The following is a 17,009-nucleotide window of genomic DNA, read 5'->3' as shown; positions in this document are numbered from 1 at the left end:
TTGATATTATTTAATATCATAATGTGTTAACCATGTAAATAATAAATTTCCATAGAATCTTCACATATCATAATGTTTAACTGAAACTTCATTATACAAATGGAACATCGGGCAAAGTATGCTCACACGAAGAACCTATCAATATTGCCTGGAAACAGCGTTATGATTCATGCATCGTATTTGACATGTTTGGGACAAGGTTGAGTTTGGCAAGCCGTGGAAAGTTCATGAACGTCTGTCTCGAGCTTTGTCAGATAGTAATGTCGAATTAATAGACATTACAATTATTGTACAGGTTTTATATATTTTATTTATTTAAATAACATAAAATAAGGCTTAGAAACAGACATCATATACATTTAAACAAAACAGAATACCTATAACGATATAAAAGACAGGCTCGTAACTGAGAGATATCCAATCATTTGGACATGCTCACCGAAAGAAAACATTATTCACATTTGTATTATTAATATATTGCATTAATTTGGTCTATTAACACATAGTAAAAAGATACATGGCACCACATGCAAATGTTATGCACCTAATAAAAAAATCGTGACCGATTGGCGAACTGCATTTTATAAATATCCACATCTACCGCGACTTTCACATCGAGATGATAAATACCCTTTGAGTACCAGTTCATCATTATACTAATGTTCTTTACTCTGAACACCCTCTTCGAGAGTCAGATTCGACCACTTAGTAATCGGATGGAGAGGGTCAAATGCAGGTCCGCTTATGGCAAGAATTATAACAAATAAATCACTTTTCACTTCAGGTTCACTTGCAGGAAAAACACACATCGGTTTTGCAATCTTGGAGCGCGACATTTTACTACTTGATAATTTTTATGGCTAATTTTGTGCTACCACTCGAATTGCCGTTTCATTTAATCCTATGAGTTATTTGACAGTGTTCGCGTTAATCAATTGATTTGTGCAGGTCGAGTTCTTGGTTTAAGTTTAATGGATATTAAGTTATCAAATTTGAATTATTTTTAAATGTATGATGATTTTTCCCACATCAGAGCCAGTCATTAAATACTGTCTGGAATTTCTGATATTGTCGATGTGACTCATTCTTTCTAAGAAATCATTCGACGTCTTAAGGACGTAACTACCGTACTCATTTCACGAATGATATCATTTTCCACATGAAACAGCGATTGTTCGTTGATATCGATTTACCCCGCTTGTTTATTGAGAGATTACTATTGTTTATAGAGATAATCAACATTTAATTTGCCATTATTTCTGAGAGTGAATATCGTTTGATGACACTATTGTTAAATATCGTCATCGGTTCTCTTAGACAATGAAACTTAACGACGGTTCGCTAAAAACTAACGATGAAATTATTTTCTAGAATGAGATCTGATTACATTAAGATCTCTATTTTTATTCAGTATCTAATCTTACCTGATAAACATAAACTCAAAATACTAATACTGTATGTTAGTAGTAGTAGTAGTAGTAGTAGTAGTAGTAGTAGTAGTAGTAGTAGTAGTAGTAGAAGTAGTAGTAGTAGTAGTAGTAGTAGTAGTAGTAGTAGTAGTAGTAGTAGTAGTAGTAGTAGTAGTAGTAGTAGAAGTAGCAGTAGTAGTAGTAGTAGTAGCAGTAGTAGTAGTAGTAGTAGTAGTAGTAGTAGTAGTAGTAGAAGTAGCAGTAGTAGTAGTAGTAGTAGCAGTAGTAGTAGTAGTAGTAGTAGTAGTAGTAGTAGTAGTAGTAGTAGTAGTAGTAGTAGTAGTAGTAGTAGTAGTAGTAGTAGTAGTAGTAGTAGTAGTAGTAGTAGTAGTAGTAGTAGTAGTAAGTAGTAGTAGTAGTAGTAGTAGTAGTAGTAGTAGTAGTAGTAGTAGTAGTAGTAGTAGTAGTAGTAGCAGTAGCAGTAGTAGTAGTAGAAGTAGCAGTAGTAGTAGTAGTAGTAGCAGTAGTAGTAGTAGTAGTAGTTGTTGTTGTAGTAGTAGTAGTAGTAGTTGTCGTAGTAGTAGTAGTAGTAGTAGTAGTAGTAGTAGTAGTAGTAGTAGTAGTAGTAGTAGTAGTAGTAGTAGTAGTAGCAGTAGTAGTAGTAGTAATAGTAGTAGTAGTAGTAGTAGTAGTAGTAGTAGTAGTAGTAGTGGTAGTAGTAGTAGTAGTAGTAGTAGTAGTAGTAGTAGTAGTAGTAGTAGTAGTAGTAGTAGTAGTAGTAGTAGTAGAAGTAGCAGTAGTAGTAGTAGTAGTAGCAGTAGTAGTAGTAGTTGTTGTTGTTGTAGTAGTAGTAGTAGTAGCAGTAGTAGTAGTAGTAGTAGTAGTAGTAGTAGTAGTAGTAGTAACAGCAGCAACAACAATAACAGCAGCAGTAGTAATAGCAGTAATAGTAGTACTAATAGTAGTATGTTATGTTATATCAGAGCCTTGACTGCTTTGACCAGCTATATATATGCGTACAGAGTATTTACACATGTTACGCAAAGTTTGATTGGCTGACTAACTCGGGATCTCAAGATAGCGAAAATTCTCTCCTCTTTTGTTTAATGCACTCTGCCTTTATTTACTGCACCGCTCTTTTTTTAATTGTACGCCGCTTTTATTAAGTTTTGCACATCTCTTTTTTCTATCTCGTGGCCACGACATAGCTAACTCGTGGTCACGAGATAGAAAAAAAGAGGAAAGCAATTTAAAAAAGAGAAGTGAATGTCACCTCTATGCCACCGTACTATCTTGAGTGGTTTTTCAATGTCTATTATAAAAATCCCACCTGCATGGCTCATAACGCTCACAGAAATTATAATCGAATTTTAAATAGTCTTCTAGTTTTTGTCTCGTATATATACATACACGTATAGAGGCAACATTTGATTATCTATTGCAAACATACATTGGAAATATCAAGAAGACTGTCAACAGTTGACTCGGATGAAATATAAGAAGTTAAAAAGCTTACGCAAATGTATTTTTATATGCTTGTAACATAACCTTACATATAAATGTGACTCACGGTGCCAGTTGCGAATTTTCATGAATTTCATTGAACTTGCGGTAGTTTAATCTAATGATCGGCTTAGAATGGAAAACATATTTGATTGAAGTAATACAACATGATTGGTTAAAACGCTCAGTATATTCTTTGGACAAATATTATTTATTTAATGAAACTGTAATAACCGTAAACATCCCATCCAACGATGCCGTTATAGCTGTTTCAGGGACATGGGGAGGGACTTATTAGATTCGATGTATTTGAATGCCATGTTGTATTAAATGTTTGATTTAAAATGACATATACTATCAAGAAGGATCGATTGTTAATTAAATAGAATAGCCCATGTGCTTTCAAGTTTGATTGAACATAAGGTGCTATATTGGATAATACATACCATGCTACATAACTATTTATGTTTATATCCATTGGTAATTTCCATTGGAAGCACAACGTAAGTACCATAAATTATAATCATAGACCCAAGTTGTATTAATGTTTGTGTGTTTTGAGAACCTGTGTATTTTATAGCATATTTATTTCGTGACTCACTTTTTGTGATCGGAAACTTGCCATTTATAGACGATCGCATGCTATCATGATGTTTCCCTCGTGCTGCTAGAGGTGAAGTTTGAATGTGCATCAATTTGTAAAACATCATGTGTGTCGTGTTTTAATTTAAGTTCATACTCATGAATTCATAGGTAAGCGTAAATCCCCATTACATTAAAAACGTGTTCGTGGTCTTCTCTGAAAGACCACAATCCAAGTCATTACTTAATAGCATATCTCTGTTCAATCTCTGAAATAATGGGCTCACAATACATAATCCGGAAAATATAAACATCAGTTCAGAAGGAGACGCTATCAAACGACCAACAAGACATTCATCTAAGCATGTTTTATATGAATTTAAAATAAACATGTTAAAAATGTGTAAAGCAACGTTGAGTGATGTCGTGCATTTACACAACGGTTTTTGAATTCTTGTCTTGGACATTGATTGGAGTCATATGCTCTACTTCTAATGGAAATTAATTTAGTATATACATGTATTGGTAATAAACGTATCATAAACATAGTTTTACGTACTTTCTTTCTCACTATGCAATTATCAAACGCAACGCAAACAAACAAACGAAATATCTCGCTCTTACCTCCAAATTAATATATCGGATTTACCCCTCCTAAGAACTAGAACTGAACGAACAAAACAATTAGCTGATACAAAAGGGAAAAAAAGAAAAACAAAACCCCCACAACAACAACAGTTTCTGAGCAGTAGGAGTGATTTTGATGACAAAAAGCATTTAACGCACAACGGGATTGTATTTTCGAAGACATACATAAGCCCATTGATAGCGCATGAGAGAGGATGATAACAACGAAGAAAGAGTTCACTGTGATGCTTTATGATCGTACAACTTTAGGGAAAACTCAACATCATTTCATACGGAGACTCGTATTAATGACATATGTAACCGGACCACCAATAGTGAAATATGTCGATTTGTCTGGAACGCAGCAGCTTCTTATATAGATGTGTGGGGATAAATCTCTATTTAAGACTTCTTTAAGGCTTCATCTCAGTCGTACGTTTGTCAAGCGCATCCACACCAGAACTTATTTTCAAATAATCGGATTAACAGCGCAACACGCTTGCCTGACTATATTACAGCTGACTTAGTAACTGAGAACATGTGGTTAGCCGTACAGCTACAGTTTGTGGATCGAATCTTTCTTTATTTGTTTTCAAGCTTACTAACACATGTTGGTCATTTAGTCTCATTTATAAGACGCGCAAAGAATTTAGAGATACTTTTTATATGGGCTAAATTCTTTAGTCTCATTTTTAAGACGCGCAAAGAATTTAGAGATGCTTTTTATATGGGCTAAATTCTTTGGAATATTACCAATATAAAAAGTAGCTTAATATTTGAGAGCGTCAACAAGTTGAACTAGTTGGTCATTTGGATGTTTCTGGTTTAAACGATTTTCAGGAGAAGAATCTAGTTTAAATTGAATTATGATATCTTTATTGTTATAGACTGCAAAAAAAATATTTATTCGAAACAAAATAAAATTTAGCAATTATTTTAGCTAAAAATGGACATAATTAAATACTACCAGCACAATTTATACAATTAAGCTTTGTAATTTGGCTGTATAATGTGAGGATCCGGAGTATGTACCAGCACTCCTACCTAATAAACTTAATTAGTTCCCGAACATAAAAATGAGTTTCAAATAAAAGCCGAAAGATTGTGTGGTCTTGTACGGTGCGGTAAGGACAAAGTACACAAATGAAACCCCATCTGACCGGAGTGGACACCACCAACCGAGCTCACGTATGCGGGTGGTAGGGATTGAACATAGATGATGACTATAAAATCCCCCAACTGCTCCTTAAATGTCAGGGCGCAACCTAACAATGGCTTCGGGCAGCGTCGGAAGAACGACGTATTCGTGAGAAATACGTCGTGCTTCCGAAGCTGCCTGAAGCTAATCTCGCGTTTGCTTGGTAATGTTCGGATATCTTAGCTGGAACTTCACAGGAAATATTTTGTGGCACAAAAACATAAAAACGCGCATTTTGTATCGCGTTTAATGTATGTTACCAGACTACATCTAGCGTTTAAAGTTTGGCTATTGACTTTTGTATGTGTTGACTTTATTTTTCGACGTACTGTTCCAACTATTCTTTGATTTTGAGTGCTTATGGAATTGAAAGTAAATTGAAATGCACTCTCATTTATTGCAATTGAATTTGAATAGTAATGATATGATTTTGTTGTTTACTTAAATATGTTGTGACCATTTCTGGGCAAGTGTGAGACCTGGCGTTCCTTAATACATGATTAAACCCCCAACGCTTCTTATTGACTGTTACAAGGCGATGACAGTTTCATACATTTTTGTGTGTTAGTTGTTTACTGGTGTGTCTTTCATAGCAAAAATGGTTTGTGTCTCACTGTTTGGCAATTTGTTCCTTGCCATAAATAAAATACCGCATGGTATAATACTGGTTCTTTTCTGCTGGTGCATCAAATTTCCCATTGGTGTATATTTGATTACTACAACAATTTGATTTGTGCAGTGAGGATATAGTATTTCGTATTCCCGAGCATGTCATCCAATTTGCAATATTTCCAGTGTTCGGAGGTCTTGAGCGATGTTTTCTTGTGTGTTGTGTCTAGTGCATGTGTTTTGGGTGTCTTAGCTTGGTCATAAATAAAGGAATGCATTATAATTTTAGTTCTCATTGGGTTCAGATGAATGCTTATTTGGTGTATATTTGAATACGTAGTGAAAGTCCTCTTTATTTTACACCTTGACCGCCCCTCGTCCCCTACATCCCGTAAATCATATCCCTGTGAACTGCATCTCTATTGCCACATTGCGGCGACCCTTATCAGTACTAATCAATACACGAATGCAGAGTAACATTGAAATTTGAACGATTTATAGTTCAGCCAAGAGAAAAAAGATGGACATCGATATGATCTTTTACGGTTGATCAATGAACTGAATGGAATACGTCATGGGGAGGGGGGGGGGGGGCAAGACAGTTCTTAACTATGTCTTCATTTACAGCCACTTGTTTGACTCAATCAACTGTTAAATTATCATATAAAATATTTTCAATTTCAACTGTTTCAACCATTTTCGTCTATATTGAAGTACGTTTTCAATTTTTTGATATTTATCACACATTCAGCAATGATCAAATATCATCGTTGTAGAGAAGTTAATAATGGACAACCAGTTTTACCAAACAAAACAATTGACTCAACCTTTTACAATTTATTTTTATATTATATTATATTGTATTGTATTTATATATAAAAAGTGGACTTTTAATACATATTATTACTATTTTAAACAGTTAATGGACGAGGACCAATAAGTTGAGTGACTGTTATACACTTGATTGCTAACTGCCGTTTTAACTTAGTCAATGCAACTTTCACCAGACCTCTTGACTCACCATTTTCGTCGAGATCGAAGTCGTCATTGAAGTACCTCTCAGGGCCGTATGCCACGAAGATCGTCTCGTCCAGGAAAAAATCTGATAACGTTGAAACCTGGAACGAGGGAAACAAAATACTTCTTCATATTGCGTGACAGCCTGACGTACGGATGGACGGACGATGCGATTTCGATATGCATACCAATCGGAGGAATAATATTTAATTTAAATGGGAATGCAATGATCGCCCAAACATAACGTAATACCTATCGAAGAAAGATGCGAGTAAATAGGATGTGTCATCCTCTACTTTCATTTATGTGCTGCGCAAATTCAGCAGTGTCCTATAAGTTCATGCATAAAACATGGCAGCGTTTGCTTTAGTTATTATCGTTATAGCCCATGCACACCCGTATTATATTGCCTTTTGCAAATTATTGTCATTAGCTCTCATAAAACCGGTCGTGCATTGAATGCAATCATAAACTGGGAAAAAATGAGTCAGCAACGATCTAAAAATATTCATGATATGAGATGTGCAGGGAAATTTGATTTGGGATTTGAAGGCTCGCAATTATAGCACTTCAGCATAACAAATAATACGACTTTCAGTGTTTCCGCGTTCTATTAAAAAAACTTAAAATTAACGTGAAAATAAGTGGTGATATCGGTACCGTTATAATTCATCGTAGGTGCTTTTGATAGCAATGTGTACAGCATAAGCATAACTTGCATAAACCGTCATGTAAATCAACATCGCATGCAGCCATTATAATAATCAATTTAAATAAGTATGATCGTCAGAATCACCATTATCAGTAAGCAGTCAAATGATATGAAAAGGTCGATTGAAAGAGGAAATGTTTAAACTTCTAAGAATTAAAATATCGCCCAATAGAAATTGTATTAAACAGTTAATATAAAAACCCATGAATGTGTCTGTAAAACTCAGAATCTCACCCAAAGCGGATATTGTCTCGGTATGCAAATAGTTAACCAACATATTCCTCCTTTGAAAAACAATAGTTTCTTAGCCATCTTTACAGAATACTAGATGAATAGTTATCTTTGAATGTTAATGAAAGTTTTAGACATGAACAGTCTGTCTTCGTATGATTGATTTCAAAAATATGAGTCGCGTTCTGAGAAAACTGAATAATGCATGTGCGTAAAGTGTCGTCCCAGATTAGCCTGTGCAGTCCGCACAGGCTAATCAGGGACCACACTTAACACTTTTATGTTTTCTTAGTTTCAAGGAAGTCCCTCCTTACCTAAAATCAAGTTTAGGCGAAAAGTGTGGTCCCTGATTAGCCTGTGCGGATTGCACAGGCTAATCTGGGACGACACTTTACGCACATGCATTAAGCCCAGTTTTCACAGAACGCGACTCAATTATGTTTAAGCCATGACTATATAGGAGTTTATCGAGATCATTGCCTTTAATAATAGATTAACATTTGATAATCATCGACTATATCAAGTTTTATTGTAGCAAACTTAAGATTATGGTTTCTTTTACTACCAACCCCGTTGAGACATATGCACATGCACATATACTGCAATATGGTTTGGATTTTGTGAATGCAAATAGTTAGAGACTAGCGGTATATAGAAAACAGTTAGTTGGTTTTCATAAACAGTTCAGTCACACACCATGTGTTATTTAAAGTTTTGAAACACATACGCACGGAATGGCCAGATAATCATGATCTTTTTAGTGGATAAGCTGATTAGTGGATTACGGCAGATTAACGACTATACTGCCGAAATAGTTGACTCATACCAAAATAATTTTAATTGCACCAATATCACCATTTATATAAAGCACGGTCTACTGTATACCGATTATGATCAAATGAGTCGTGTTCTGAGAAAACTGGGCATAACGCATGTGCGTAAAGTGTCGTCCCAGATTAGCCAGTGCAGTCCGCACAGGCTAATCAGGGATGACTCTTTCCGCCTAAATTGGATTTTTGCTAGGAAGATTCTTCATTTAAACAAAAAATGAAATAAAAGAGGAAAGTGTCGTCCCTGATTAGCCTGTGCGGACTGCACAGGCTAATTTGGGAGACACTTTACGCACATGCATTATGCCCAGTTTTCTCAGTACGCGACTCAAATGATACACACGCGCTTGCTCAAAATGCAGATATGAAGCAGATCTAATGCAATAACATGCAGCGGCATTCATCGTTTAGATATTAAAAAGTACATATATTTTAATGACGGCATGAGTTTTTGTAGATTCGTTGCAAGATCTCGAAGGATTATTGATTCAGTGCTTATGCAAACGTATTTTCGACTGAGCTGCAGTCACCAGCTTTTCAAATCTGGTTTAGACGTGAGTTCTGGATGATTAAAAATGTACAAAGATTTAGACGATGTTTGTGGAAATGTAATAATAGTAGAAACATATACGTATACGCAACCAATTTGTATTCATGTCTTTAAATTCGAAAGGAATTGAATGACACCATACAGCGTATTTAAAGGTATGCACAACAAATTAATATCGAAAATAAAAGTCTAAAATTCACATGTACCCACCGGTCGCCCATCTAAAGTGAAGATGCGCTTTACCGACCCCGAGTCTAGCTTTATTGCGTCTGTTATATCCGTCAGCACTTGATCAAACGAATGCGCCGTCTTCCGGTTCAGGAGAACGCGTACCGCCTTTCGGGGCTTCGAACCGTTTCTGATGATAGTCACAAGCTTCGGTCGTATAAAGTCCCTGTTTTCGTCTGCGTCCGTGTCTCTCGCTGACAGATAGTCCTGTGGTCCTCTCGTACTGATTGACGAGGTTTCTCGAGATTTGGACTTGTTCAAGGCGTTTGAATTCCACGCGGGGGACACAGTGTTGTCGTACTCGGCTCGCCGAAAAACATCCGTAGAGGCACAGACATAGCTCTCCCCTTCCTCCAAGTCCTCGAGTCTCGTCACCTTTCGGGACCCATCTATGGAAAATACGTGCCTTACACCGTTTGGAAGAATATTTTTGTCCCCTATAGGACTCTCAGTCAGGTTTGCCATCAAAGATTCAAACGTCCGAAATCGCTCCGGCGACACCGCGTACACCATTCCTTTAAAGAACCGGTCCCCGTTTCTATAGAAACGGACTTTCTTCGCCTTCTTGTCCTCGATGACCTTGAGGATGCTGTGGCGTATGAGGTTCCCGTGGGCGCTGTGCGTGGGGCTCGCGCGTCCGTTCCGCGAGCTCAACTTCGAGGCACGTGTGCGGTCGTCACGTGGCACGTTGAACGCGAAGTGCTCGTCCCACCCGTTCTCCAGTGACGCCATTGTGGACATCTTCTGCTGAGGGACACTGCAAGGTGAGGACATGTCTAGTTGAAAGATTATCACAACGTATCTTTCAGTTACAAATAATGATGGGGAGAAATTTACTACTAACCAAACTACGTTTAAAAGAAATCGGGCCCCTTTTTTTACGAAAGATTTATAATATTTTATTATGTGCATTAGTCCGGTTAAAAGATATCTTGGTAGAAACGACTTTCTTTTTCGGGATAAGAATAATTCAAGAAATCGAAAAACGCTTAAGTTAAAATGGCAAATGTTGTATTCTTTAGTTTTATAACGGATCAAGTGCAATTATGACATGCAATTTTTACAAGTGTAAGATCTTAGTACATAGATCGCACTGCAGCTCGACATGTCCTGCACTCACCCTTACATTTAAGACTACTACATTTTAATTGGTTATATTCAAATAAGAAAGAACGTGTCCATATACACTTATACATATGAGTCGCGTTCTGAAAAAACTGTGCATAATGCATATGCGTAAAGTGTCGTCCCAGATTAGCCTGTGCAGTCCGCACAGGCTACTCAGGGACGACACTTTCCGCCTAAACTTGATTTTCGGTAAGGAGGAACTTCCTTGAAACTAAAAATACCATAAAAGCGGAAAGTGTAGTCCCTGATTAGCCTGTGCGGACTACACAGGCTAATCTGCGACGACACTTTACGCACTGTCATTAAGCCCAGTTTTGTCAGAACAAGGCTCATATATTAAGTTCAAAATCTTTGTGTCTGGATGATGTTAAAAGAATGAACACGTCTAGACGGGGTGGAACACATCTGTTTAGGATTTATGCAACTAATCGCATAATCTTATTTAGATTAAATTCATAGATTGTGTTTTCGCAATACATGAATCTCGCCGTCTCTTAATTTGCAAACTTCTTACTATGATATGAAATATTTTCATTATAGATCTACGCCGTTAATGGTATATCGCTCCCCTTATGTCATTCGACACTATGTGAACAAGCCCCTTGCACCAAGTACATTACACTGGCATTTAAATATGTTTTTTTTCAGACAGATTCAAATGCCTGTATGCAGATCAACATGATAATTATACAATAAAGTAACAAGCTAAATAAACGTACTCAGACCTGAATGGTTTCGAGTGTATAGATCTATATCAAGTCGTTTTTATATCTTCAGGTATATCTTTATCTTATCTACAGGTCTTCCAAAATAACAGAATTAGTTGTATATTGATAACATATTTTTATATATTATATACCTGACTGAATTGGTATGTACATATTTGGGGAGTTAAATATAATGTCATGTTTGTGTTCGGAATTTGTGATCATTTTTGCGTTTGTGGTCGTATTGTTTTTCACCGTGAGATGGTATGTAATAAATGGGACTCTAAACATACGTCACAAAAATCAACTCACCACAGTCATCTTATATCCTTAATGCACAATATCAACGTGGCTATAATATATTTTTTCCTGTTTGAGAAGTGAACCTTTTAGACACAAATACAGAAAGGTCACAAACTGTCTTGTTGTTAATATGAAAACAAGAAACTCATAAAGCAGTTAATTTTTCACCCAATGGAATGAGCCGGCGACTTAATTAGCCAAAAACGGTAATCCTAAATATAGTCATTTTAGATTCAGGCCTTTTACGCAAGAAACATATTCTGTTTTATTACAGTTTACTCCGAGATATACTGATGTAACAATCGAAAGGTAATTACCGACCTGTACTGAGCAATATTCGCCATCCTAGCTCGCTGTTTCTCCAAAAGAGCTTGCATTTTAGTCCTTGTAAATAGTTACAGTTTCAACAACATAAAATGACATTCCTGAGTACGGAACACACAGACACTCCCGAACGCGCAAATGGTAAAATCCGAGCCATTTCTCATTGCGAAAATTGTGCACGGGAATCGAATATGAATGTTATTATCTTCAAGTGAGTAAACGCAAGATATCCTGGTCACAAATCCGTTTCATAGATAAAACGATTTACAAGATTTAGTCCTAATTCCTTTTCTTTCTATGTTTTCCGATGTAACAGAATGATCTGCCATAGATTATGTGCGCGCTTGTGGATTCAATTGGATAAACTAGGATAGTAATTGTCACATTGAATGGTTTCAAACACACAAAGAACTTCTTTATTGTTCATTTTGTCCAATTTAAATTTATTATTTTTCTGTATATGTTTAAAAACTGTGAAACAGTTGGCACTTGATGTCTATCCAGAATTGCTATAAATTGTAAATACGCATTTTGTAATAAATGTCTGACTGAAACTAATGATAAACACAATAAATATTCGCTTTAAACTGCAAACAAACATATGTATTTGTTTGAAATTCTCACGCCCTGATACAAACTGATTATAATTTGCCAAAATCCAAAATAAAGAACGTTCCCTTTAAGAATGACACTCTCATTAAATTTAAATACATGTACACAGTATTTAAGAAATCTTCACCACTCAAGCACGTGCCTCGACACTTTAAATATTTAGCATGTTGTCGCAATTGAAATTTATCACTAAATATATGAACCCGATTTAAGGGTAAACTAGTTTGATTGAAATATGAGAATATACATGTTAAGCTCTTATTGCTTGGACTTAATAAATATTGGCACATAGAGAAATCCCGTTAATCCGAACCACAAATATTATTAAATTATTAATTTATTCAATACAAATATTGCCTTTTAATTTCAAATAGAATCTGAACAATATGTAAGTAGAAGTAATTAATTATAGTACTTGGAAAAATTGGTTAAAAGCAATATTCACTTTGATCAGGGTAACATATGTATCTATGACTGCGTCCCTGAGAGAACTAACATTAAATCATTTGCATATGATTTCATGCTTGGAGTCTTAAAGGGACTTGTTCACAGATTTGTGTTTATTGATAATGTTATTAAATATGTTTAATAACATATATGAGCCGTTCTCTGTGAAAATGGGGTTTGTTGCATGTTCGTAAAGTGTCGTCCCAGATTAGCCTGTGCAGTCCGCACACGCTTATCAGGGACGACACTTTTCGCTTTAATGATATTTTTAGTTTCAAGAAATTTTCTTCGTAGCAAAAATCCAGTTTAGGCGGAAAGTGTCGTCCCCGATTAGCCTGTGCGTACTGCACAAGCTTATATGGGACGGCGACACTTAACGCACATGCATTAAACCCTTTTCACACAGCACGGCTCATATATTATGCTTGGAGTAGTCTTACCTAATTATAATAACAAGAATACATAGTTGAGTACAAAATAATGTCTTCATAGGCAGTCGAAGCCAGGAGCTGTGGAAGAAAAAGGTACTGAACTACCAACGTGTCACGCAGGTTTTAGTTTAACCCGTTTTACACTTACATACGTATTGTCACACATTTGTAGTCTCTTAGAAAGTTAAATTTAATTTAAGACCTTTCTTACAAGATTCAAGTTTAAAAAGCTTCATTTCCAAGCCTTAGATACTGATGAACAGCAAACAGCATAAAACATGAACAGACTGCGAGTTACTCGCTGGCTGTTCTGGTTGTATGCTGTTTGCGAAAGCCATTTTAACTTTGCTTGTTATGGGGGAAAGGGTTAAATAACGAATTATAAAGATATGTATGTCAATACTATTTTTTAAATACTAAAAAAGGCGTTGCAAACGCTTTATTATTTTGCCGATTTCGTTTTATGATTATCCATTAATTAACCATTATTTCTCACATTTTCAATGTCATAGTCAGGAATATTATTTTACTTGTTTGAACATAGTCTATACATTCCTTTTTGAATCTATAACAATTATTTTGGAAACCGTCATTTTACCATACTGCGAACAATTCTCTTTAAAATATCATTAAGTTGCCAGTTAGTCGTATTAAGTGTTCATTCGACGTCTGTATATACCCTACAAATCATCCTAAACATTATAGCGTACCGCCATTAACGATTGATTGTACACACCTCACTGGCCCATTGATAGTGACCCAGGACCTCATAGAAAAGAGAGATTATTTAAATTTGTCACATCAATCGATCGTCAGTATATATGCGTCCTTCGGTATGTAAATTTATTAATCCTTAAATCAAGCAAATTTCTTCGGAAAATATTTATACGCAGCTGTATGCGTCAAAGCAACGTAATATGTTGTGGGCTAAAATTAGAGTCAGTAAAGAGGCATGCATGGTATTAAATTGATTATAAATTGTAATGCATTCGTTCGACAACAATATTAATGGAAGTACCCCGGTACATGGAAATCATTGATAGAAAAATAATATTTCCATTCGTTCAACAGTAATGGAAGTACCCCGGTAAATGGAAATCATTGAAAGAAAAATAAATATTTCAAAAACTTATTACGTAATATTAATATCCAAACGACTTACTTTTATGGGGTAATTGGTGTCATAAATTCTGAAGTAATATGGCCGTATATTGCTGTTTATGTTTATCCGAAAAAGCTATAAACAACTGTAGGTACATGACTTATTGCTCTACCGGAAGTAATGTATAGAATCAATCATCTAGATTTTTGTTGTCTGCTTCGTCTATTAAAAAATACGCATTAAAATATTCATTAATTTATTGGCGCCTGAAGATTATTTGTATATAAAAAAGTTGTATATGAAGCTTTACATTTTTTTGCAATTTTTGTGGAATATTTTACATTCATGGGTTGGACATGCGTGACGGGAGATGCTCCCGTAAAAAACACAACAAGCCAACAACAGAACTAACACACATTTTTTATTATTTAGGAATAAACTGGATGCTGAATATTAATTTGACCAATCTGTAAATTCCTTGGTAACTTCTGTCATAATTAAACATTTATTTAAAATGCACACAAACAACTTGAGTCATTTTGCATATGGCTCAAAGCAACGTTAAAGAGCTTACAAATGTTTATATCGTTTTTGATGTTTATAATGTTTATAGTCTATTTGCAATACCGCATTTCAAAATCACACGGGAAACGGTTGTCGTTTTCCAAGCCTTCCCTGATTTTGGGCAGACGAAATAGATATTTAATATAGTATTTCGTAATTCCTTTTTTTTCATTTAGAAACTTTTTTTCTAACATTTTCTTCCAAGAAGATTGCTTATACCATATTTACTGAATTTTTCTAAGACCGTTCTACGTGAAAACGTTATTAGAAACTAAAACAAATTTCGTTCGTAAAACAATTATTTTATTTGCAAAAGCGAGTTATTTTCAGAAAATTACCATCTACAAGGCAAACTTTAAAGAATTACGTACCTTGAAAGCAAGGGGAGACAATTATATTACTGCTTCATGCGAGATAGGGTACTTTTATTGCATGTCAATAGTGTTGTTCTTGATAGCCTTTTACATTTTCATTCAGACTACTAATCCTTTAACATTTACTTCAGCAGAAACTTCCCTGTATCTTGCAAAGAGCCTTTCAACGCCATCGGCGCTCTTGTTGTTGTTTTTGTGTAATATTCTTATAAGACATTTCAAGTCTATGCAATTCTGTATTATGTATTATTAAGAATGATATAATGATTAAAGAGTAGTTTTCTTTAGTGAACAGTGATATACTTATGAAATTTAAATGCAAGCTGTATGTGGAACAGCGTGTATTGAATTGATAGACCAGTATGTATGTGATTCGCATCTAACGTATCTACTGTATAGGTAGATTGTAGATAAGATACCCCTACTTGCATTTTTAGGAAGGGATTAATAATTGGGACTGCGTTTCTTTCATCAAACTTGCAAAAAGTTGTAATCAGTGTCAATTCTTTTCACACAAACTGCATTTTTGTTTAGAAGAGACCCTCTATACACGAAACATTTCATAAACACAGAAAGTGTCGACCCTGATAAGCCTGCCCTAACTGCACTGGCTAACCTGGGACGATATTTGTCGTTCATGCATTTAGCCCGTGTTACCAGAGCGCGGCTCAAATATTGAATATTTATACCCAAAAAGATTTAACATAAGCCTCGCCCTGTGAAAAGGGGGTTTAATGCATGTGCGAAAAGTGTCGTCCCAGATTAGCCTGTGCAGTCCGCCGAGGCTAATCAGGGACGACTTTTTTTCCGCCTTAACTATTTTTTTGTTAAGAAAATACTTTCTTGAAACGAAAAATATCATAAAAGCGGAAAGTGTCGTCCCTGATAGCCTGTGCGGACTGCACAGGCTATTCTGTGACGACACTTTACGCGCATTCATTTAACTCTCTTTTCACAGAACACGGTCCATACCATGGACAAATATGTACCTTTAACACATAAATTATACAAGTGACAGTCAAGTGACAAAACAGACGGTTTTGTAAACTCACAAGACTCTTATCAGACTCTAAACTTAACAACTATAAAATAAATATTGATCTGAGCACATTGATTTGATTTGCGATCACCAATTTGTTGTCTGTTGAACGTCTCCAAAAGGAAAAAGGTGAGATAGTCGAAGTCACCGAAGCCAAGAAAATGAGTTTTGAGAATAGACAGACACCCGTCATTGAGATTCGAATACATTCGGTAGTGACCTTAATACATTCGGTTTTGTGACTTGAATACATTCTGTTTACTAAATTATAAAATCTATTAAACAAACATTGCACAGATTTAAAGATACAAATAAAATTGCCATTTATCGTACAAAAAGGCGTACACGTATACTTAACATGCTATCGATTAGTTTTATCGGCCCGATGCAAGTGGGTGAACTTTTGGATTCGTCTCCACCCCGAAAAAAATAAATGAAAAAATAAAAATAAACAGAAAAGAACGACACTGTCACCACCATGG

General features: G+C 35.5%; 1 protein-coding gene across 3 annotated transcripts in view; it reads right to left on the bottom strand.

Moving 5' to 3' along the window:
- Nucleotides 1-17,009, bottom strand: part of LOC127879092 (serine/threonine-protein kinase DCLK1-like) — a 41,888-nt gene that overhangs the window by 19,821 nt on the left and 5,058 nt on the right. For 2 of the 3 annotated variants that reach the window (XM_052425701.1, XM_052425702.1), the window contains exons 2-3: nucleotides 9,479-10,253; nucleotides 6,950-7,046 (exon numbers count right to left, since the gene is read on the bottom strand). In XM_052425701.1, the coding sequence (XP_052281661.1) occupies nucleotides 6,950-7,046; nucleotides 9,479-10,253 (872 nt within the window). Of the gene's footprint in view, nucleotides 1-6,949; nucleotides 7,047-9,478; nucleotides 10,254-11,955; nucleotides 12,155-17,009 lie in introns of those variants that run through there. The other variant, XM_052425700.1, reaches the window with a different exon arrangement.

Source organism: Dreissena polymorpha, chromosome 4 (assembly GCF_020536995.1).
Source record: "Dreissena polymorpha isolate Duluth1 chromosome 4, UMN_Dpol_1.0, whole genome shotgun sequence".
Taxonomy (NCBI): Eukaryota; Metazoa; Mollusca; class Bivalvia; order Myida; family Dreissenidae; genus Dreissena; species Dreissena polymorpha.
The sequence above is the reverse complement of the archived record's forward strand: the minus strand, read 5'-3'. Positions and strand labels throughout refer to the sequence as shown.